Below are 23588 nucleotides of genomic sequence, written 5' to 3' on the forward strand. Positions count from 1 at the left end.
ACATTAGAGTATTCAATCAGGAAATCAGAAACAATAGCATGCAGATTAAGTGGCCAGTCACAATAGTTGATAATCAAATATTCAAGGCTGTGTGTGCTGTGAACAGATACAGACTAGTATCAAGCATTTAAGAATTTGTGTTAGCATATGTGTCCCAGTGAATGTTTTCTAACTTGTTACAAAGCTCAGAACTTCCACACTGCACTTGATACACAGTTACTGGAAATATTAAACTAGGCTGATACAGTGATTCAATGGAAACATCGCCTGAGTTAGCATAGTGAATATTTGAATTTTTGACTTAACATCATGAAGTATAGCTTCAGGATACATTTCACAGGAGAGGACGAGAACACCTATCTAATTCACACATCCAGCTCACTGAGATTTCCAAAACTGCCAATTGTTGGTGTAAGAGGAACTAATATATGGAACATGGTGACAAGACAAGCAGCAATAAGCAATAAAATTACATATTTTAAGTCACAATAAACAAACACACATAAAACTGGGTGTACATACCTGATGTTTGGCAGGGAAACTTAGCAGGATTTTCAGATCTTTATCAGGTGCATGTGAAATGTTATACCAACCATTTATGCTGTTTGAATGTGTACAATTTTCTTTAAATGTGCACCTAAAAGTATACATAAAATTATACTAGCCTCCTTATTGTGCCTTTGACTTCAGACACTGTACGTCAACTTATTTACAGTTATTGATTTTTTACAGGAACACTATTGGTTTTTTCAACAGGAATATGGTTATAACTGCAAAAAGCTTTAGGAAAACAATCAGTAAAATCTTCTGCTTATCAAAATTAATTACAATGCATTGATATATGCTCGAGGGTTGTGATTAAATCAATGGGACTCAAGCAAATATGAGATGCTTGGCCAATAACAGTGGAATTAGTAGCTTGGGACAGAATTCATCATCCCCAACTTGACTGCTTCATTGTACAGCTCTAGATCTGATCCCCCCGCTGCCCCCCCCCAGCCCCCCTCTACACTCTTTGGGGGAGAAATATGTTCTTTAGGGTACAATTCACCTACCCTGTTTTAGACACTGATACAAAAATGAAATGAACCACACTACAGAAACGGCTTGTTCTCTCCAGCGGGTATAAGAAGAGATGGGAGTGAAGCTCAAATGTAAAGCTACACTACGAATGTGCACAGTTGATGAGATGCATCTTCTTCCCTAATCTCCTTTGTCACCCACTGATATGAATGGTAATCCGTCCCTTTTTTTGTCCCCTTTTTTGTCAGTGCACTTGGTTAAAAACGCCAGATTTGAAAAGGTTCAAAATAGACTTCTCTGTCTTCAAGCACAGAATTCATTTCAGAATTAGTACAGCTCAAAGTAAATACAAATGTTTGAGATGCCAAAACGTAGGAAACAAACTCTGCAACAAAAAATTCAGGAAGAATGAGGAGACACTGGGATACATAAGTACTACAAAGCTTACACATATTAAAAATATGTTGTAAGAAAAAGACAACATAAGCATACAAATTAGATGGACAATCAATGAGTTTGAAAGGTGAATCCTTAAAATGCTGTCTGCTATCAACAGTTAATGAACAATTCACAGACTAACTCCAAGTAATTTCATACAGTTAGCAATTAAAGACAAGTAACTGCTAACTGAATATATCTTAATATTTTAATAATAAGATCGAATATTTATAAATAAATGCAACATTTAATAGCGTTAATTCTACTTTTCTATCAAATGTAGAAGCATGTATAGCTTCAGTCCTATGAACAGTGACATCTGCCTTAATGAACCATGCCCTCACTAAAAACTGTAAATGAGTTCACAGTGGCAAAGAATGGGCCTTTTTCATGAAGAGCTCACTGTAAAAACATATTTCACAAACAATGTGTTTTCTCTCCAAAATGAAAAACATATTCAACAAAAATGTCCACCACATTCCAAAATGCCCAAAATAACCCCACAAATCTTACGAACCATAAAGCCATGCTCCCTGCAGATCAAGATGTTGGCAATTGGAATGCAGTTAAGCACAAGGTCACTTCCTTTGTGGTCTAACTCAGGAAACTGAGTTCCTGCTGCACAAAAACCTGGTGGGGCTTTGCATCTGAATACATTCAGATCATAATGATACTGTAAAAATTATGCCTTATGTATTTCAAACTGCCTGAGCTAGGGCAAATTTCAGTCTCATTTACATCTCTCTTCACCCTACTGAGATCACAAAGGTCCATTAGCACCACGGTTTTAGAGCCACAGAGGATGGGATCCATCATCAACAGATGTGCATAAACCACATTCTCAGATACATACAAGCAGGTAATTCGCACTGGCAATGAGGAAAGACAAAAAGAAAGACATTCTACAGTTTCTGACAGGATAAGGATTATAATAGTAAAGATGCAAGACAACACACGTGCAGTACTTGGCACTGAGTAAGTGCATGCATTTCAGTGATGCTAATATTGAAATACTAAAAAGGAAAATTGTTCATCAAGCTGAATATTTACAACTGTCCCAGAAAGAAGCTATTTGCTTTTTTAGACTGCCTAAGGAACACAACCAGTGAACCTTTTTCCTCATTTGTAATGAAGAATCTGAGAGTTTAATAGCAAAACCAGTAATGCCACTCAGGGTCATGCCTGTCTTTATGTGAGGTAAAAATGCATCTTCTGTTGCTCTAAAAGCTGACCTTTAACACTCTAACAGTGTGCTGTGGAGAATGGTCATTTTCACAGGAAGCAGTCACATTGATGTCTCTCAGCATAAATTCTCAAAATTGCCCTGCAAAGGCCAAGAGCAAAATAATTTCGCCTACCTAAAGATGAAATTATTCTGTAATACCCCTATTATTAGAAAATTTATATTGACTTCAAATACTTTGAATGAATATAACAGATAAATATTATTTGTGAACCACATGAATCTGAAAATTTACATATAGACTCAGACAACTACGTCTGGGTTTCTTGGAAAGGTGAACTGGACCTCATAAAAGTATGAAGCTATAAGGTAGGAAACCCTTGGATCAGATTTCAGACATGCATAGATATATGAACAGAGAAAAGCAGAGACAAGTTGTTTTTTTTTTTTAATTCCAGCAAACTAGTTCTTTATACTACTAAAGATTTCTCTACACAATTGGAACTGAGTTCCTCTTATTTTACTATGATAACACAATACTTATGCATACTGGTTCATTCGTATTTACTTATGCCTCTGCTTCACTAATCTTTGTTAATGACAAATCCCAACACTGCCTTCAATGTCCTGCTAAAGCATACTGATTTCCTCATGGAATGAGAACATGCTGTCAGAGAAAGTTGTGGCTTCCTTCTTTTTCCAATATATCAGCCCCTGAATGAAGTCCACATCCCACATATTGGCTACGTGCAAAAGTAACTCTGGTTATATAGGTAATATGTTGTGTTGTTTTCATATGGAAAATGCTTGTAAAACAATACCTTGTTTTGGAATTGTATTTCAGCATAAATCTGATTGATCTACAGAAAATCTGTATACATTAGGAGAAATCTCACAATGCTGTGACAAACTGGTTAGAATGATTTCATGTGAAAAGGAGAATTAATATATTTGTCCCCATGGAAGAAAGAGTAGAAATACGAACAGTAGAAACATTTTGCTTCATTTTGTTTTCACTTGCAATGAGATGCACACATTTTTCATTAAAGGACTGGATGGATTTTAATTCACACTGCCCTTAAATTTAAAGCACTAGCTTTGCTAGCAAATTTTACATAAAACTGGAGTGTATTTTATTTTACAGAAAACTTATTTACCTGCAAAAGTAGAAAGCATCATTGATCTCAAAATTATTATGGAATATAGTGCTTTAGTGGACACATACAGACTTTGACTCAAATGCTGCCTAAAAATGTCTTCCTCTTTTCCTAAAGTTTCACTCAGAAATGTCTCTTCACAAAGCCAAATATTTAATGACATTAAGTATTTAACAGTGAAAAATTATGTGGTTGTTGAACAGGACTTATATTATAGTATTTCATTTTTTTTTCCAAAAGAGCAAATTATTTCTGTTTCAATCAAATGGAAACTTTTGGTGATTCCCCTCATATGCAGGGGATTTACAGAATAATAACAGTTATTCACCATCTCTTTATAAGGTAATTAGAAGCCTGAAAAGCTTAGCTCTGTAACATACACAGCTTCTAACAAGGGAGCAAAAGAGAGTTTGAAGAAAACACATTACAGAATAAATACCTACTCTTTTCCAATAACTACCTTTGCAAACAGAAAGTAGCAGATCTTCAGCAAAATTACTCTAACACCAAATGGGTAAGAAACCAAAATGGGTAGTATTAACCTTCTAAAAGAGGCTACTAGTGGAATTCCTCAAAAATCCATCTTACAGGCACTTCAGTCTAAGATTTTAATCACCAGCAAATTGTTTTACACCAGGTTTACACTGTAAATATCTGCTGATGATACAGAGTTGGGAACATTAACATGCAAAGGAAGATAAGAATATCACACAGAAAACTTGAACAATCTTGAATTAGAATGACATTTCAAAGCATAAAATACAAGAACATGTACTTACAGCAATAAAAATCTCACAGCCCATATGTGTTATAGACTGGAAACTCATCAGTTGGAAAGACAACAAAGAAAGGGAAGGACTTGGGGGCATTATTTGATCATGGGTGATTGTGGCCCATCAATGTGATGCTGTCATGAAAAAGACATTTGTGATCCCAGAACACACTAAGGTGCTTCCTGGACAGGCTGATTAAACAACAAGCAAGACACAGCTGAAATCCCTTCTGGAACACTTTGAGAGTCCTGGCCCTCCTTATCTTAAAAGAATGTATAAATTTTACAGAAGGATTACTAGTGTGGAGGTAAGAAAGGAGTGTCTCACATGAGGGGACCTTAGTGAAGTTCACTGTTTAAGCACACTAAAATGAAAGGAGAGAGAGAGAGAGAGAGAGACTGCTTTCACAAAAACACTGAAGAGTTGTGTGTGAGGGACTCGGGAGGCAGGAACTAACACCACAACAAATAACTATAACCTGTCCACACACATACACATGATGAAAATGAGCAGACACACTTTTACTAGCAAAAAATGAGACTGCCAGGAAGCCACATAACCAGGGCAGGAAGGACAAAAAGCCTATCTACATTTAGGATGATCCTTTGCAAGTTTTTAGTTTTACGTGGTGTGGTTGCCTGCAATTGCTAAGACTAGGCCTGACGACCCAGGAATTTCTCCAGTCCAGGCCCCAGATAGATTTCAAACCTGCTTCAAAGTAAGTGTCAAAATTAATGATCCAAACCTGGGAATGAAGTATTTAGAGGGAAATTCTCCTTTGGCCAAACCAAAGTCAATGGCTCCAAAAAAGGAACTGTCAATACTGAAGACAACTAAGCCCTCTTTTCTCATTCTCACATACTAGATACTCCCAGCTATTAAGATGTTTCAAGCACAAGTATACAATTTTATCTTTCAATCTGCAAAACAAAAATATTGCTTCTAAAAGCAAAATTATTTATTATTCTTAGTCCAACATGTATTTTATGGGTAGATCTCAAAAATCTGAGGGAGTTACATAGTCTTTCAAAAGTGCTGAGTTCCCTTCCACATGATAAGAAAAAGTCTCACATTTATGGCTATGACTGACTGCACAAAAAATCAGTAGATACAATCTTGATGTTGAATAGCCCCAAGCCAGTCAAAATGTACACTGACTAATAATGCTCTGCTTTTATACGACAGTCTAAAATTCTAAAAGATACCTTTGATTGAAAGAACACCACCCACAGTAGGGGTCCTGTGCAGATAAGCATTCTTGCTCAGAAGCAAATCTACCGCAATTTGCAACTGGTATTCTTCTCACCTGAAACCAAAAAATGCAATAACACATTGAATTAATACAGCCTCCATAAACAGGGAACTTGAACGTTACCATTAAAAATCTGACAGCAACCAAGCACAATCCCTCTGGGGAAGTCTCCTTATGGATTCCCCTCTGCCAGAAGACCTTTGGATAGAAATATGCAGCCTATTTTGCACACACTGTATTTTGCCATCAGATAATGAAACACCTGTGACAATAACAATTTTGGTTCTACTACTCAAAGGCCAGCATGGGCAGATTAATGCAAGAAAGACTGATCAGCATAGTGAATTATAGGTAATAATAGAAAGGAGATCTATTTCACAAATAATGCTCTGCTTAGCAGAACACCATTTTCCTCTCCTCAAAATGGAGATATTTAAATGATTGATGAAGGTGCATCCAAAAATGCATGCGCATAACAAAATGCATCTGTGTTTGCATCACCATGTCAGGTTACTGCATGTGCACACTAGAACAAACGCATGCAACTGCTTAGCATGCATGAAAATGCCATTTCAGTAAATAAATGTAGATAATTGTGGCTATATTGTATGTATCTATACTTGTACATTCAGCTTGAATATCCTAGCCAGCCATTTTCAGAAAAGGGAAGGAAAAAGAAAAAGAGAAAGCTGATTACAAATACTGAATACAGATACAAATAATGTGATTTATAACAAAGTGAATTAATGATCTTAGTAAGAAAAACTAATTTGAACCGTATTTTACAAATTTGCAAGAATTAGAAGTTCCTATATGTTGTCAACAGAAACAAGGTTACACTGCTTCCTGCAAAATTATATTTACTATTTTACCCATCCATATATTGTAAAATTCAATATATCTGAAAGTGCGTGAGATAACTAATTCAGAAACCAGTCATAATCCTAGATTACTACCCAGTTAAAGAAGACAATGTAGAGTCTTATACCAGCTCCAAGAGATGGTCAGAGAAATGCATTTGTTCCTAAAAGCTGTTGTTCCTCTATAACAACGTGGTCTTTTACCAAAGCTAAAGAAAATTCAAGTCTTACTTCGAATATCTATGTATACTTTTGACTGAGATTTCGCTTCCTCCTATATTTGGATGTTTTATATCAGTCAGGGTTTCTCCTACCAACTTACCCCCACTCTGTAACAGCAGGCTAAAACACTGCTCACCGCCAGAAAAGTGATTTTATTGTAAGTGATGTTAATTAAGTGCTGGGTGAAATCCTGTTCAGTTAAGATGGACAGCAAGCCCTTAAGCTTTCAATGCCATCTTTCCCACTGCTGGCGAGACAAAGGGATTTTCTGATTGCTGCTCAGTAGCCCTGCTGCAGGATGTGCTGCAACAACTGCACCGGCTCCTGGGAGCCGCTCGCTGCCTGACGTGCAGCTCCAGCACGTTTGCTCATGGGCTGCAGCTCTCAGCCACTGCTGAACTCCTTGGCCTCACTCTGCACACACACTGCTCACTTCTCATTGTCCTTTTGTTCTTTTGAAGTCTATGCTTAACTGATGACAATGGGAATTTTATCACTGATTACATCTTCATCTCTGATTTCATCAGAACTAAGACTTCAAAGCCATCTCTCAAATTAAGAGATTTCTTCACTTTAGAAACTCCTTAGTTCACTGGCAAACCCTGACCTGCCAACACCTGGATTGCTTTGTCTCCAAACAGTATACAACTTCTTTTGCTGTCTCTAAGCTTGACTCTGCATGAGCTGCATTTTCTGCCTCCAGGAAAAACAGAAACAAATACTGCCTTAGCAGAATGGCATAAAATAAGCATGGAATTAAGGGTATTGCTGGATCACAGCAACACTGGGCAGCACCATGACAGCAGAAGCTTTCCAAGCTCTACAGGAGTGCAGCCCAAACTTAGACAACATAACCAGATATTAGATGTAAAGCTGGTAACTGCAGTTTGCATATTAAAAGTCTAACTCTGAGACAAAGAGATGCTTCACTTATAAAGTGGCAGAAATCCTTAAAGCAGCAGTTTATATTAATTTATTATTTTATTAAATATTGTACTTACCTTATTGGCAGAGGGCAGATAGATGTAGTTATTATTCACTGGATCAAGTCGTAGTTTGGGGAAAATGGAAGTTTCTTCCTCAATTTCATATAAAACCTCTGGGCAATTAGATTTCATGTCTTCATTAAGAATAGCCTAAAACATGTGTTATTAAATTATTCCCATGTTCCTTTATTGATCAGTCAACATCTTAAACAAAAGCCTAATTTCAGTTACTGAAATAATTATATTTCAAAGCCTCTGAGATGAATTACTGTGCCATGATTCAATTCACCTACTGCACTAGTTCTCATACTAGAGAAGGATGAAGGAAAAGACCATAAGAACAGAATTTCAACAAAATCCCTGTCAGACACATTTAGCACTGAATTTGGCACTGGTTCAGCATGTGAAACATGCCTTCTACCAGGCCTGTTACTGATTGATTTGGAAAATGAATGTGGAAGAAATGCCTCTATCCCAAAACCACAGCCTTTTACTCCTATCAGTGGAGAAGAAAGTATTAGCCTTCAGAAAACAAACTAACATTCAGACACCCATAAAGTAAAAAGGAACTTACACAAATTTCTTTGTGGCTCCTCTAAGTGTACACTTGTGATGATATTTCTTTTTCTTAGCTTGCCAACTCTACTGTTTTCCACCACCCTTTGCACAGAATTCAAGGGAAGCAGAGACCACAGAAACTTCGTTTTGCAAGTCAATAAGCACACCAACATTGGCTTTTCATGACTAAATAAGGGAGATGTGTTCACTGTCTCCACTGTGTTAAGGAGACATGGAAGACTTCAATTTCATTTCTCATTATCAAAAGCAAAATGAAATCAAATGGAAAAATCTTTTCAAGGCCTCTACTATATTCCTCTCCATATGTCTGCTTAATAAAGACAAAGAATGAGAGTCATCCTTTGCAGTGTAGACAGGAAATGCACATTCTCGCAAAATCCAGAAAAAATTAAAAGCATAAAAGACATTTTATTGGATGGCTGAAATGTTTGAAAATAAGATGACTTTCACTTTCAAGACATGGATTTAAGTTACCGTGGGTCAACTGTTCAGGAGCTAAGGCAAAATGAATCTTGACTTTTTTCTCTAATGGACAGCTTTTCACATCACACAGGCAAAAGACCAAGCAAACAAACCAACAAAGATGCTTCCAAAGTCTAACAATATTTAATATTTCTACTGAAAATCAAAGCAAGGAGGGAAACAAGGCAAAATAACTGAGAACTCCAAAGTCTGTAAATTAATACTGTGGGCATGAGCATTTTAATGAAACATTTACTTGAATTTTAGCAGGGTACATAATTGCTTTTGAAAGTTATCTTGCTCTCCAAATGACCATACAGCAGTTGTTTCACAAACAAAAACCAGAGATTCAGGGGATCATATTTGTTTTTAATACATTGAACAAAACAGGAAATATTTACCCATTTGAACACAGCAGCAGCTGGTGGAGAAGGGAAGAACTGCCACACTCAGCTTACCTTCAGTAACTGTCCATCATCTGTTCCCAAAAAGAGAACTATACGATTCAAAACAACTGTGCCATAAACAGCCACTAATCCAGAGTGAATCAAGGTAGGTAATTTCTTGATTGATTGTGCCTCCTGAGAATCAGACATAAGAAAAACATATTAAAAAATCATTCACCTATACTCCAAAACTTTGAGGAAAAGAAGAATCCTTGGAAAGATTCTCAGAGAACCCAATTTTAGACAATACTTTGAGTAACATTCCAATTCTGACACAGTTTCAGAGCAACACATTATTGGAATAACACATGAAACAAATTTTTCATATATGACAACTGGCCATATCTGTAATAAATATGATATCTGCTGCAGTTAAATCACTGACTTCAGTGGGATACAGACTCGGCACAGCAGCAGTAAATTACTTTGTAATAGAATTTCTCTTTTTCGGGACATAAGTCCTGAAGTTATTCTGAATTTCCAGTTCTTCTCAATGAAGCCATGCTTTGCCATCACCTGAAGGCTAGAAACACACAGCAACCACTTTCAAAGCCATGCTAATATTCTGGAGAAAGAAGACACTTCAAACAAACTGTATCAGTGTGTATAAAAATGCAAACCTTCATCTTCCTTGGCAGTAGAGGAAGGAGAGACTAGTGTATTACATAAACAAAAGAATGAGATAAAGCAATATAAAGTTCATGTCATGGAGAACATAACTGTAGCTGTGTGAGCTTTAAAATCAAGACTTGCCCTCAGTTCTCCATCCCACCTGGAGGAAATTAAGTGGCAAACACATGTAAACAGCTCATGAAAAAAACATCATGCAGGAAATCTCTGTATCTTATGGAACAAAAACCAAACCAAATAACTCTGATAGTAGATGATTGAGTGTTGAAAGGGAATCTACCTGTGAGAATAGGACCATGTACCAGAGGAAATCCCTAGAAGCCCATGTGTCTCCTTAGTAAGCAGTAACGCATTTTTTAAAGTCCTCTAATTGCTCAAAGTTAATCTCTGTGGTAGACATTACTAAAGGTATGATCCCAACTGCTCTCCAAATGGGTCCAACCCCTGCCAAACTTTACTTCCCCTTCCCTGTATAATGTGCCTAGAAAATGCTCTGTAAATCTACCTACCTACATCTTCATTTGAGTCATGCTCCTCATCACATGCACATGTGCTGCAACACACCAGTGCTGGCACAAAGGAGTGGCAGGCATGGAGAGGCAGAAGACAAGAGCTTCGGTGAGACCAGGTCCTTGGGAACAAGCCCTGTAGGTTAGCTTGCAAAATCCAGAATTTCAGCCTCAAGGACAGCTTCCTAAACCTACAAGGACCCTCTGAGTGCAATTTCACTTTAATGCACAAAACAAAGTGTGGAATGGACCATCAAAACTGACATTCAGAAGAAAGGTGAAGGCACTTCTGAAAGTTATGAAGCAAACCCGTAATATGGTAACAGCTGAATTCAACTCTCTTGCATGCTATGATGCTGGCTTAACCCTAAAAAGTCTTTCCACTAGAAATATTATTTTCTGAACTGCAATCCTAAGTCAATTAAAATGATGCTGGCTTAACCCTAAAAAGTCTTTCCACTAGAAATATTCTTTTCTGAACTGCAATCCTAAGTCAATTAAAATGTTCTTCAGTCATCTAAATTATTTTAATTAGCTAGAAAGAACAGCCACTTTGAAAAAAAGAAGACTTCATTAACGTTCATAAAGTCACTATTTTTTTTTTCATGCAGCAGGAAGAAGACAGGGAACTGTCATGCACTGGCATAGAACTTCAGTAAAACTCACTTGGCCATGAGAATCCAGTACCCTGGAGGTCTGTGTTAGACAGGGAAGTGGGGCAGGGTGTGATTACAAGCATCTTAAGGTGGAAAAAGTTAACTCACTTTATTAATAGATCAAAAGGTAACAAAGCTCCAGAACTAGTGCACTCAATGAGTCTTCATTCAGGTTAGGGAGTGAGGAAGTGGAGCCTCCACACTTTCATTTCCACCAAAATTAGAAATAGTTTCTCCACAGTTCACCACATAGCAGTGTAAGAGAGACAAACTACCCTAGGTTCCTCACAGACTCTGTACAACAAGATCACAGAAAAGAGGAGTACTCATCCAGTTTCCAGAAAAGCTTTGCTGCCAGATTTTATTTCGACCCACATACTAATAAAATAACCAGTGTCATATCAGTGCATTCTCCTCATCTGACTGAAGAACCAACACTGACAAGTGTGGAAGTCTCCTCCCCTCCCTCTGCTTGCTAGAGGGAGGGTCAACGTGACATTGAGCTAATACGGATAAGAACAGGGGGAATTCAGACGGTGGACAGTCACAAAAAAATTGCCTTCTCTCTCTTGCAACCTATTTCTCCAGTTTGCCCATTTCCTTCAGGGTGCAGCTGCTGCTTTCATCCTTCTGTCACCCCTTTTCCACATCCATTTATTGTTTTAACAAGCCCTTTTACCTCTTCCACTGTGACTAATGGGGTTACAGCACTGTAGGGCCTTTCCAAGCTGCTTCTTTCACAGCTAAATCCATTCTTAAAAATGCATTTACAGTCTAAATTTCCTTTATACTTGAAGAGTCATTCATCTCCATGGTCATCTGTTTGTCTATCCTGTAACATTTTCAGGTGCATATAAAAGCAAGAAAAGCAAAGTAAAAGACTATACCACTCTGTAAGACCTCCTTTTTTAAAAAAAAATTCTTCAGTTCCGTCCTCTGTTCTATTCTGTAGTCCCTCTACAGTCTATAGTTGCTTGATTATTGGCATGGAAGGTATTAATATTTGTTTTCTATTTGACATTTCATTTTCAGATGTATCTCTGTATGACTCCAGCTGCAGCAACCATATTCACACTTCTACTTTCTGTCTTGATTTCCTCCTGATTATTTTACATTGCGTGCCTCAGAGGAAAGGGCAGCATTTTTAGCTCACACAGCACTCATCATATGCAGCTGTCCAAAAAGTAAAAATAAAGGGTTTGAGCATCTGAGTGAAAGAACAGATGCAGCTATACAAAAGGACACAAGATTTGTAAGTAGCATATAGCAATAGTCAACACTGAAACAATAGATGCTTTTCCTGGGGGAAAGAACTTTTGTAACCTCATTCTTTTTTTTAACTTCACCATTCTTTAACCACCTCCATCAATTTTTACTATACCAGAGGGTAACAAATATTGGGCCATGCATTCAGCCTTTATTAGGGCTAAGGAATGAGTAGACAAACTGCTCCAAAATTTTATTTTCAGGAAGTTTTCTGATTTGTGTATTGCCCAGAAGTGTTAGGTGGACAAACCTGTCCAAGTGAGCAGCCTGCAAAAAATCAAGGATGACCAGAAAATCAGAGTCTTCAGTGAGACCTTGCAGAGGCAAATCCTGAGGCTCATGATGCAAGGCAGGAAGAACAGTCAGAGGCTATGGTTGAGCGAGATGCTGATGGAGACTCCTGAGATGGGGAAGCTAGAAACTTGTGACTTCTTGCAGCAGCAGAAATAGTCCTTCTCTGCCCTCAGATCTAAGTTCACAGAAGTGGTAAAGTGTCCAAATAACCAGTGAGGGAAAACAAACTCCATTAAGGAAGGCTTTGAAACCAACTGAGCTTGAACAGCATGTTAGCAGAGAGCAAAAGGAAGTGGTGGGTAACCATGACACTTGCTAAACAGTCATGCTGTTACAACAGCTTGGGGCTTCTTTTAGGGGACCCTACCCATTACAGAAAGACTGTGGTAACTTTCCATTCCTTGGACCACTACCCATTGTTGCACATCCACGTGGACACCAAAGACATGGCCTAGGGCAGATCAGGACTACGAAGCTCTGGGGGCAAAGAGAATAAGATGGGACCCCAGGTTATGTTAACCTGAGAGGTCAGACAAGAGTGATGCTCTTCTGCATCTGCTACTCAAAACCAAAGAAAGACTGACTGAAGATGTGATAATCCGAGCAGACAGCTGGAGACCAGGCTTCAGTGTGTTCAGGGAAATGGCCAGTGGGATCCCCTAAGAGTCAGCTTTGCAGGGAAACAGCTCAAGTAAACTAGCAGGTCTTTCAGGACAATCTCTGTCAAGCACAAAACTCAGGAAAACAAGCAGACATGTCATGAGATGGCCTCTAGCTAAACAGGGAAGTCATGACTGAACTACACTGCAGAAAACAGCATAAAGGAGGAGGAAGCAGGACTAAGGAGGAGGTCTCTAGACATGCAGGAATGCTTTTAGGGAAACTCAAGCTCACCTGTTTTTGGAACTGGCAAGGTATGGTATGGACAACAAGAAGAGCTTTCACTACTACATGAGCAATAAAAGAATAAACAATGAAAATGCACACCAGCTGCTGAATAGCTCAGGAGATTTACTGACATTGGATGCAGACATGGCTCTGGACTTCACCAGCAACATCTTTTCGTCCTTTGTGCACACAGAGTTCAAGGAGAGATAAATTGCAAGTTCCGGGAAAGGATTAAGCCAGAGATCTCTTAAGAAATCTCAGTTTTTACAAGTTTTAGGGAAGACAGATGGGATCTGTAGGAAGATGCTGAGAGACTGTCTGATGAAGCTGAAAGGTTATTCTCTCCTATTTCAAAAGGTGTGGAGATCAGGTGAAGTCACCGATTGAATAAAGACAAATACTGCACTGATATTCAAAAAAAACCAAGATTTCTTTCAGGGAACTACAGTTCTGCTATTCTACTAGTAGTTCTACAGAACTGCTATTAGTTGATCTCACTCTTTTCCTGGGAGAATCATGAAGAAAATCCTCTTTGAAACCATTCCTGGACACAAGAAGACAAACAAAACAACTGAAAAACGCCAGCATAAATTTACCAAGGATAAATCATGCCTGACCCATCTGAAGTATTTATAAGACTTGTAGAAGTGGTGCTTAGGGACATGGTTTTGTGGTGGTTTTGTGATGACCTTACAGGTCTCTTCCAAAACTGGGCTGGTTCAGCCTACAGAGGAGACAATTTCAGAGGGACCAAAGAAACAAAGCCAGGCTCTTGAACGAAGTGTACCTAAGGTAGCAAGATAATGACACAAAGTGAAACACTGAAGGTTTCTAGTGAACAGGAGATGAAAAAGCACCACTGAGGGCAATCAAGCAGAACAGGTTGTCCAGAGAGGTTGTGCAGTTCCCATCCCTGCAGTGTGAGAGTTGACAAGTCTTTGGTGGCTTACTTTGCACACTAAACTAGGATGAACTGAAAACTCATTGTAACGAGACAGAAATATTCACTTCAAAAATCTTAGCTCTAGAAACCCATCAAGCATTCAGATGCAACACTAGCAGTCTGCAATACTCAGGAGATTGACTTTACTACTACAAAATTAATTACAGGATCAATTTTGATATAAAACTATATTTAGAAGTCTGTAATTCTTTCCTTAAATAAAAGATCATTAATCACTCTGGAATGAGCTACCACACAAATTTAAATGTTGTTCCTGCAAATTAAAGGCCGTAATTAAATTTGACTTCAAAATCTCATTTTGGTAGAGCTTACACCAGCTAGCATTTGTCCAAGGGTTCTAAACTACATATGATAAATTAAGGGACGCACACCAACCCCCACATGTATCACCCACTGAAAAATCAAAAACTTCAAAGAACAGACTGTTACAAGTCTTTACTTGCTTTAAATAATATATGAAAATTCAACCAAGATAGCTTATCTTTTAGTAACTATCACAACTACTTAGCCTTTTCACATAATAGAATAGACAACTTAATATAAACTACAGTAATTCTCTTTCTTACCAGTATATGCCTTACAATTTTGGGGGGATTTTCTATCTGAAAATTTGTGAATCCTTGAATCTCTCTGAATCCTTTTCTTCTCATGCAACTTTTTTAATGGCAAAACCAGTTTCCAGGTTTGGCATTATTGTGGTGAGGTAACACTCTACATCTCTCTCCTGTTGATGTTCTCCAATTATAACATTTTTCCTACTCATCTACTTGGCTGTGACTCAAAACGTCCTGGCTTGTGAGAGACCTGAGATCCCTGTAGGTCCTGTTCTGTCACAGAACAACAGAAGAAAAGCCTTTCTTAAAGTGCACTAGCTCCTGCAGCAAGTTTGTGACAAATTCCAGTATTCCTCCTGTGTTTTTAAGTACTCAGTCAGGTTTCTGAAAAGAAATTGAGAATGAGATTTGACAAATTCACATTTATTAACTAAGGAAATTGTGAAGAAGATGCACTTATGTATATGTAGGATATGCTAGAGAGTCTAGTAACACATACACCTGATAGTGCATGTAAGTAGATATATTCAAAACTAAGAGGCATAAGGATCAAAGGAAAAAAAGCTGAATATACAAAAATGTTTTCAGAGTAGTTTCATCTAAAACACCACTTACCTCTCTACATAGGGATCTCGTCTCTGGGAATCAAGTACTGCCAATGCCCTGAATAAACACATCCAAGTAGGACAAACTTCTTTGTGCATACTAGTGCACAAAACAAAAATACCTACTTCTCATATGGAGAAATTCAACAGAATTTTTAGCAGTCACATACTTTTTGACAAAGTTGCTAAGCAAGGATCTTAAAAATTACTAGTTTTCAACGACAGACTCTAATCCAGCATTAAAACTTAATGCAAATAAGAACTTTGGCCTAAGAGGCAAAGCGAAGCTAAAGAGATTACACACCTACAGTGAGTTCCAACAGGATGCAGAGCAATTTGGTTCCAATCCAGTGAAGTACTCAAGTACATGCTTTGCTTTAAATGCATGGGCATGAAGATGATGGAGATACTTATATATGCCTAATGTTAAACATGTCATTAAGTACTTTACTGGGTTAGGGCCAGAAAGCTTAATACCTTACAGGAATGGGTTTGGAGTACACCATGCAGCACTGGCATAACAGGGAATTCAGGACCACAAATAATCTGGGCTAAGCCCCTCTTGATGTCTTACTGAGAAATGCAATGTGAGAGGAGAGGGCTAAGATGATGTCTTGCCTAAAGGTAATCAGAGTAATAACAGAAATCTGAAGGATGTCAAAATCAGAAGGAAAATAAACTGACATTACTCCCTAATGAATATGTTTACTATAAATTGTATTCCTGCAGGGAAAAAATCCCTCTATTTTCCATTCCTACACAGTCCATAGTACAGTTCCTGACAGTCCATGTCTGGGATCCGTATCCCTAATCACATCACACCTGAGCTCCTGCATTCAAGGGTACCCAGAAGGAAAGGCTGAGACCCACAGCACCCTACAACACACGGTACCTGCAGTGCAAAAGCCAGACTGACATTCAGCACGGTCCATTCACCACAAGCACCAGAGAGCTCTTGCACTTAAAGCACTCTTAGTGCTGCAACACATTCCTTTGCTCAAGACCAACACTGTCTTTAAAAGACTGGATTTGAAAGCATGTCCTAAGCAGTGTTGCTTGCTGCCATTCCTACACATCCTATACCATGTACTCCTGACAGCTCTGTGCTGCGAGGCACTCCCTTCTGGCCAGAGCCCCTGCTAGGATTGCACACACTGCTGCAACCTGCACACTGATGGACGTGCCACACTCCATCTTCCTGCCAGCTCCGAAGCCCATGTGTTTCTGAGTCCAAGAGCAGCATATTCCATGATTTGCAGGGACTCCCATACTTTGGTGAGAGACAGTAGAAGGATCTGGTCTAAAAAATCCCCAGAAGCAGCAGCATATGGGCCTGTCATCTCCAAACTTACTCTGCAGTAGCCTAGCCTAACCTTCTGTAGTATAAAAAAATATTAAAGCTGAACTATATGCATTTATTTCTATGTTTATACACCATAAGCATATATAATTAGCTTTAAAAAAGAGAGCTAATTAGCCATGTAATGTTATAGGTCATAGTACTTCAGAGGATCCACATGCTATCTCACAAAATATTAAAATACCACTTTTCTCTCAGTGGTAAACTGCATTTATTGTGCCAAAATATTACAATCAATAACATCATCATAGTTTGGGACATAAGGTTAAGTAAGCAATCCTTTTAAAGTTTGTTACAGTTGAGATTCTTCAACATTGTACCCAAATATAATCTAAATTTCCAGGAGGGATGAGCCTTTTGGGACATGAAAGTAACTCCAGAGTCACAGGAGTCTGATCTGAATCAGACCAATCCCGAAACAAGTGGATCATTGATTTTTCATATTCAGGAAAGGAAATGGGGACAGGGAATTGCCTTGTCCACAGAAATATGTGCCTCACTTTACCTGCACTATGTTACTCTATGAGATCTATGAGGCTCTTCTGAAATTTCTTGCATGAGGTTTTTGTCAAGTATTTAGAAAGGATCTACTGCCCAGGGAGCTTTCTTTTTCTGTTTTTATTAGCAGGTTCAGAAAGCATTTCACTAAGAAGCTTCACGAGTAAGTAGGAACAAACAATACAAACTAAAATTCCAAGCAAATAGGTACTTTGGGATCAGAGTGAGACTTCAAAATCATTCAGGAAGTTTGCCTGGTGGGAGTGCAGAAATCACACAGCAAGCAGTAAGCTAACTGGAAATCAAAGGATTGGCTCTGGCTCCGCAGTAAGTTTCACTATTTACTTCAGCACAGTTGTCTCACCCACATAAGGGGTTCTCATTCACAACCACGTCCTCTAACACTGGCAATAGTCTCACAGCTCATAGGGAGACGAGCAGACTGAATCACACGTGCCCTCTGGTAGTCTGTTTGGAAAAATCTCAGCATCACACTTCGCTATGAGTTAGATTTGGAAAGCCAAGGAGTGACAGTAAATCTACTGCACTTCTTTCAAGGAATTTCACAGGAACTCCTATCGTAACACATCAAGGATTCAGAAGTTTAGCTGCAAAGACCCCGGATAGTGTGGGAACTGCAAAAGGCATAGGGCTTGCTATAAGATGCCTTGCTTGATCCCTTATGGTTCTCCTTGATAGTTCTCAGTGGTCCTTTTGCCACAGCTCTGGAAAGTCTTCTGACTCTAACTTAAAAGCATGGACAGCCTTTCAAAAGCACCTTCTTCGTTTAAATGACATTTTTATCTTCCTGAATTTTTAGGTAATTTCTCTACTATTGAGGCCACATCAAAGCCAGCATCCTTGCCTATCCCATCCTCCATGTGCCCAGCTCACACTGAAAAGGAGGAAGGAGCTGAAGAGTGTTACTGAAGTAGGTAACATGGGGAACTCCAAGGGATACCACTGTCTGTGAAAATGTAACCACTGCAACAACAAAGAGATATCACCTATTGTTGCCTGCTACACACAAGGATTTGAGGAGGTGTCTGTGAGAGCCCTCCTATGCAAGGCCAATTGTGAGAGGCCTGGGAAATACCTACCACTGAACAGGCAACCACAGATAACTTGTGATAAGGATAACAGTGCACACAGCCCAGTGCACAGAGCCAATCTGACAGGCTTTTTTTCCATTTCTGATGTAGCTGCAATGACATGAGATGTGAATGCACAGAATAAGATAGGAAATGCTTTATCTAGGCTGTATGGAAAATAAAATTAAATCCTAGGCTGGAAAGGACACATTGAGGAAGAAACCTAAGCCTCAGGTCTGACCCAGGAAGCCCTCAGGTGGAGCTCCCTCAGATCATCTTTCTCAACAGGTAGGTGGGAAGTACACCAAAATCTGGTAAAGGATCAGCTTTTTAGTAACAGAACAGCTGGAGAAACCACTAGAGCTGACAGAGCCAGGGCTGATGTGCAAAGCCCGGTGTGGCTCTCTAGTTTCTCGCTAACTTCATGCGCCTCCAGGTCAGGGACACCCCATGAGTCATGCACAGAGACACCAGCCACAACAATAACAGCGTCAACAAGGGCGTGCAGGACGAAAGCTTAGCCAACGATGCCCAGACTTACACAGCTATTCCCGTTCATATTGAAGTGTGGGGATTCACAGGCTTGCTCCTTCATCTCCTTCATCTCGTCCATCCCAAAGATGCAGACGGCAGTGCTGTTCCACGCCTTGGCGTTGTGGCTGTGGCGGAACACACCCACCCACCAGCCCCGCTCACCCTGGCGGACAAGGCTGGAGGAAATAATGAGGCTCCTGCACCCGCAGTCCAAATAGACGTGCCCTTTCAAAGTGGGGCCATCCCCCGATAGGGGCATCAGGCTCAGGACAGCCATGCTGGGTGGCTCCGTGTTATTGCCCAACCTGGCCTTCAACGTGTAGTAAGGAAAGAAAAGGTGATCTCCCCACTGGAGCGCGTCAACAAAGTGCAAAGGTTCTTCCCTGCGCTTGATGATGCCCAGCTCCTCCTGGGACTTGAGGCTGACCATGGGGCGCACCGTGATGACGGTCTCCTTGTCCGACTTCGAGGGCTCGCAGTGCAGGTGGCTGGTGTCTGCGCTGGTTGAGTAGGTGGCCGCCACGGCCAGGTACCAGGCGCCGGCCTTCTGGAAGACGACGCCGGCGGTGGAGCCGTCGGGCAGGCAGCTGACCACCTCGCTTTGGTTCAAGCGCTGCCGGTAGGACGGCTGCTCCCACACCTGGCAGGCGCCGCCATCCTGGGTCCAGCCGGTCAGCAGGACGCCCACCCCGCCGGCCTCCTCGTAGTGCAGCAGCAGGTTGCTGCGCGTGCCGGGGGGCTCCCCGCAGCCCTGCCCCGCCGCCGGCACCACGCGGAGCCGGGGCCGCAGCTCGGGCCGCAGCTCGTACAGGCAGCTGCCGCCCGCCACCAGCACGGCGCCGCCGCTCACCTCGATGTTGTCGATGGGGGCCCCCGGCAGCTCGAAGCTCTGGGGTCCGGCGGCGCCCGCCAGCGCCGCCAGCAGGGGCAGCGCCCAGCTGAGGGCGGGCGGCGGCGCCGCCATGGGCGCGGGCTCGGCGCGGCGCGCGGGGCGCCTCAGGCGGCGGCGGGCGGCGGGCGCTGCTGCGCCATGGTGCGCGGAGGGGCCGGGCGCGCTGCCGCCGCTGCCGCCGCTCTGCCTGCGCCGAGCCGGGCTGCGCGGGCGGGGAGTTCCTCTTTCGGGGCGGGGAGGAGGGGGTGCCTGCACGGGAGAGGTGGGCCGGGCTCCTCCGGGAGGGCTGCCGAGCCACCTCGCCGCCGTGCGCCGCCGCTCCCCCTCCGCCCCCCGGCCCCGCCGGCCCGCCTCGCCGCGGACGGTGGGCGGCGGCGGCGGCGCTGCGGGAGCCCACCTCGGCCGCCGGGCTGCGGGGCCGGGAGCGGCCGCCTCGCAGCGGGAGCGGGACCCGCCGCGCCCAGCCGCGCTCAGCGCCCGACCCGCACGGGAACCCTCCGGGGCACCGGAGCAGGGGAGCCCCTCCGGGGCAGGGCGGCCCCCTCACCCGCTCTGCCTCGCTCCCGGCCCCCCGGGCAGTGCCGAGCAGGGCTGAGGGTGCTCGGCGGGGACAGCCGGTGCCGGGGTCCGCTGGCCGTGCCGGGTGTGGGCGTAGGTCAGGCTGTGCTGGGCACCGGCAGCGCCCGCTGCGAACCTGGAAACGCGCCTGGTCCCCGCTCAAACGCAGCGCAAAACCGCCCTGCTAAACAGCACCCCCGTCAACCAGCCGGCCGATGCCGCCTTGAGCGGGCACGTTGAGGGGTCAGACATCCCTGGTTAGATCTTGGTCTTGCCTGAGGTAGAACAAAGGCTCTCGGCATTCTCCCGAGTCCTGCAGGGCGCACAAAAAACCTCTCCCTTTCCAGCTGTGTTGCTGCGAGATGGACGCGCATCCGACGCGCGCTGGGGACATGTTGAATGGCACAACTGATTTACTTCATTTCCCGCTCTGTCACCGCTGGCTGAGGTTCAACACAATGTGAAGTATAGGTTTCATGCTGAGCTTATGGTAAATTATGGTTTTGCTGAATTTCAAATAAAAAATGAAAAGCAGCAAAAATGCCTTTCAGTGGTCTCTTTTGGGTGCTTCTGGAAACTCTGGGTGAGGATGGGTGTAGGGCCCATTGCCTTACTGAGAAAAGGATGCAATGTTCAAAACCGAGAAATCATCTGACCCTCCACGGACACTGCTTTTGTCTTGAAGTAGCCTAATAGCAGGAAAAAGTAGGACTGTAAAAATTAGAACAAAAGTAACCTCTGTATGAATCAGTCTAGTGCAACATTTTCAAGTAGGAAGTGCAACAAAGTTAACAAATTTTGATTCTTTTTCCATTGCAGTACCCAGCAGCAGTTATTGTGCAAGAATTGGTGTTGCTCTGGTCAGCAAAAATATTCAATAATTTTGCAGTAAAAAGGGTCCACGACAAGTATTCCCATGAAATCCAGAACTCTCCATAGCCCATCTGCTTATCTCCTGTATAGTGACTCCAATATCTTCCAAAATCTGCAAAATTTTGGATCCTCCCTAGCAGAGGATGTGGAAGAGCCTCATTGCACAATTTTTCCTCTGCCAGATACAGAGATGCTCTATGTGGTAACACTGCCTGCAGCTACCCATGGAGGACTGAACTTCTAGTCAACATGTAGGCGAAGTAAATCCTCATGCCCAATCACCCATATAGGTTGTGTATGGAAATGTCATTTATACATACATCTTTGCAAAGGAGGCTGAACTTGTCGTACTGGAGTGCATTGTACACTGCCTTGCCTTCTAGTTTATTTTCAGTTCAAATATAAAACTGATAGCGATCTTCCTCTTGCTCTAAACTGATGAGGCTAAACAGCAAAGTCAGCATCCCTAACTGCAAGACATCTCTTATTCTGACCACAGAACATGTCCAGCAACAGGTCATATTCTGCAAACATCCCTCCTTTTGCAAAATCACCTGTCTGCATGTATTGCAGGACACCTGTTTCTCAGGCTTTGTGTTTAGAATAAGCCACATTTCACTGGTTTGTTTAAATGAGTGAGGCCAGGCTTGTTCTGGTCTTAGAGAACAGCAACCACTTCTAGGGCTGCAGACTTCTGATTGCCAAAACTGCCAAAAAGCAGTGTTGTGCTTCAGTTTTTTGTCCTGGGAGGACTGAACTGCATATGTTGACTGCCACATGAAAACAGTCCAGTTGTGTGGGCTAGCAGGTTCTACCACGATGGGATGGGATGGGATGGGATGGGATGGGATGGGATGGGATGGGATGGGATGGGATGGGATGGGATGGGATGGGATGGGATGGGATGGGATGGGATGGGATGGGATGGGATGGGATGGGATGGGATGGGATGGGATATGATAGGATAGGATGGGATAGGATAGGATAGGATAGGATAGGATAGGATAGGATAGGATAGGATAGGATAGGATAGGATAGGATAGGATAGGATAGGATAGGATAGGATAGGATAGGATAGGATAGGATAGGATAGGATAGGATAGGATAGGATAGGATGTCACATCCCTCCTGCCACAGGGACAGCCATCAGAGCACAGTTCTGCAGACTGTTCCCTGCCTGTCACTTTTCTATTTCTGATTCTTCCTCTCTCTTTCCAGCGAAGCAGTAGCTTGGACCAGAGCCTCATCTTGCAACATTTAATTCTGTATACGCTTCTGAGAGCCAGCTTTGCACTGAGAGTTAGTGCACAGAGTTTTGCTCATGAGTGACCCAATTCTTGAAGTGGCAAAGTAGTTCCAATTCCTTTCAAAGCCCCTGAAGTAAATAGGAGCTTCTATCTTCAACACTTTCTTCTAGAGATACCTATCTGGATACCAGGAAAGTTAAGCTTCTGCTGCTGTTACGAAAATAGAAAGGGAGGCTACAGGTTTATTTTGTACTGCTTCAGAGTGTAATATTTGTTATTAACACAGCAGACCAGAAAACAGCATAATCAGTCCATGACTGAACTGATTCCAGCATGAACTGATGCTCATGTTGTAATTAGATGATCTTCCAAGATACCTTCCAACCCAAACTATTCTATGATACTTCTATAAAATAAAATCTGAACAAATAATTTTACTGTATTCCCTTGCCTGTCAGTTCCATAATGGTGTTTTTATCCTGTTGTTGTACTGCGTTTTGTTTTTCAAGCACTGAAGGGAGAGCAAACAAGGTAGTCTGCCTGTTAACGTTAGACTTTTCAAAGCATTGCTGTCTAACTCTGGCACCCAAACCAAAATTTATTTTAAAAAGCCAGGGAAGCAAATTGAGCTTCCTTTGCTATCCTAAGCAACATTTATGTATTTCAGTATGTCATGTTAGATCTGAAGTTAGAATGTGAATCACACCAGGACTTGTTTCTACATCTACAATTTAAAGAGCTCTCATTTAGATCTTCAACAGTGTTAGGCAGAACACATCCTGAATTTA

At 41.7% G+C, this 23588-nt stretch overlaps 1 protein-coding gene across 1 annotated transcript in view; it reads right to left on the reverse strand.

Moving 5' to 3' along the window:
- The window catches only part of PLXNC1 (plexin C1), a 70162-nt gene extending 49875 nt beyond the window's left edge, over positions 1–20287 (reverse strand). The window contains exons 1-5 of the mRNA XM_056510201.1: positions 19238–20287; positions 9394–9516; positions 7910–8044; positions 5780–5880; positions 523–637 (exon numbers count right to left, since the gene is read on the reverse strand). Coding sequence (XP_056366176.1) covers positions 523–637; positions 5780–5880; positions 7910–8044; positions 9394–9516; positions 19238–20194 — 1431 coding nt within the window. The 5' untranslated portion in view covers positions 20195–20287. The remainder of the gene's footprint in view (positions 1–522; positions 638–5779; positions 5881–7909; positions 8045–9393; positions 9517–19237) is intronic.
- Positions 20288–23588: the final 3301 nt, after the last annotated feature.

This window comes from Oenanthe melanoleuca, chromosome 1A (assembly GCF_029582105.1).
Source record: "Oenanthe melanoleuca isolate GR-GAL-2019-014 chromosome 1A, OMel1.0, whole genome shotgun sequence".
Classification (NCBI taxonomy): Eukaryota; Metazoa; Chordata; class Aves; order Passeriformes; family Muscicapidae; genus Oenanthe; species Oenanthe melanoleuca.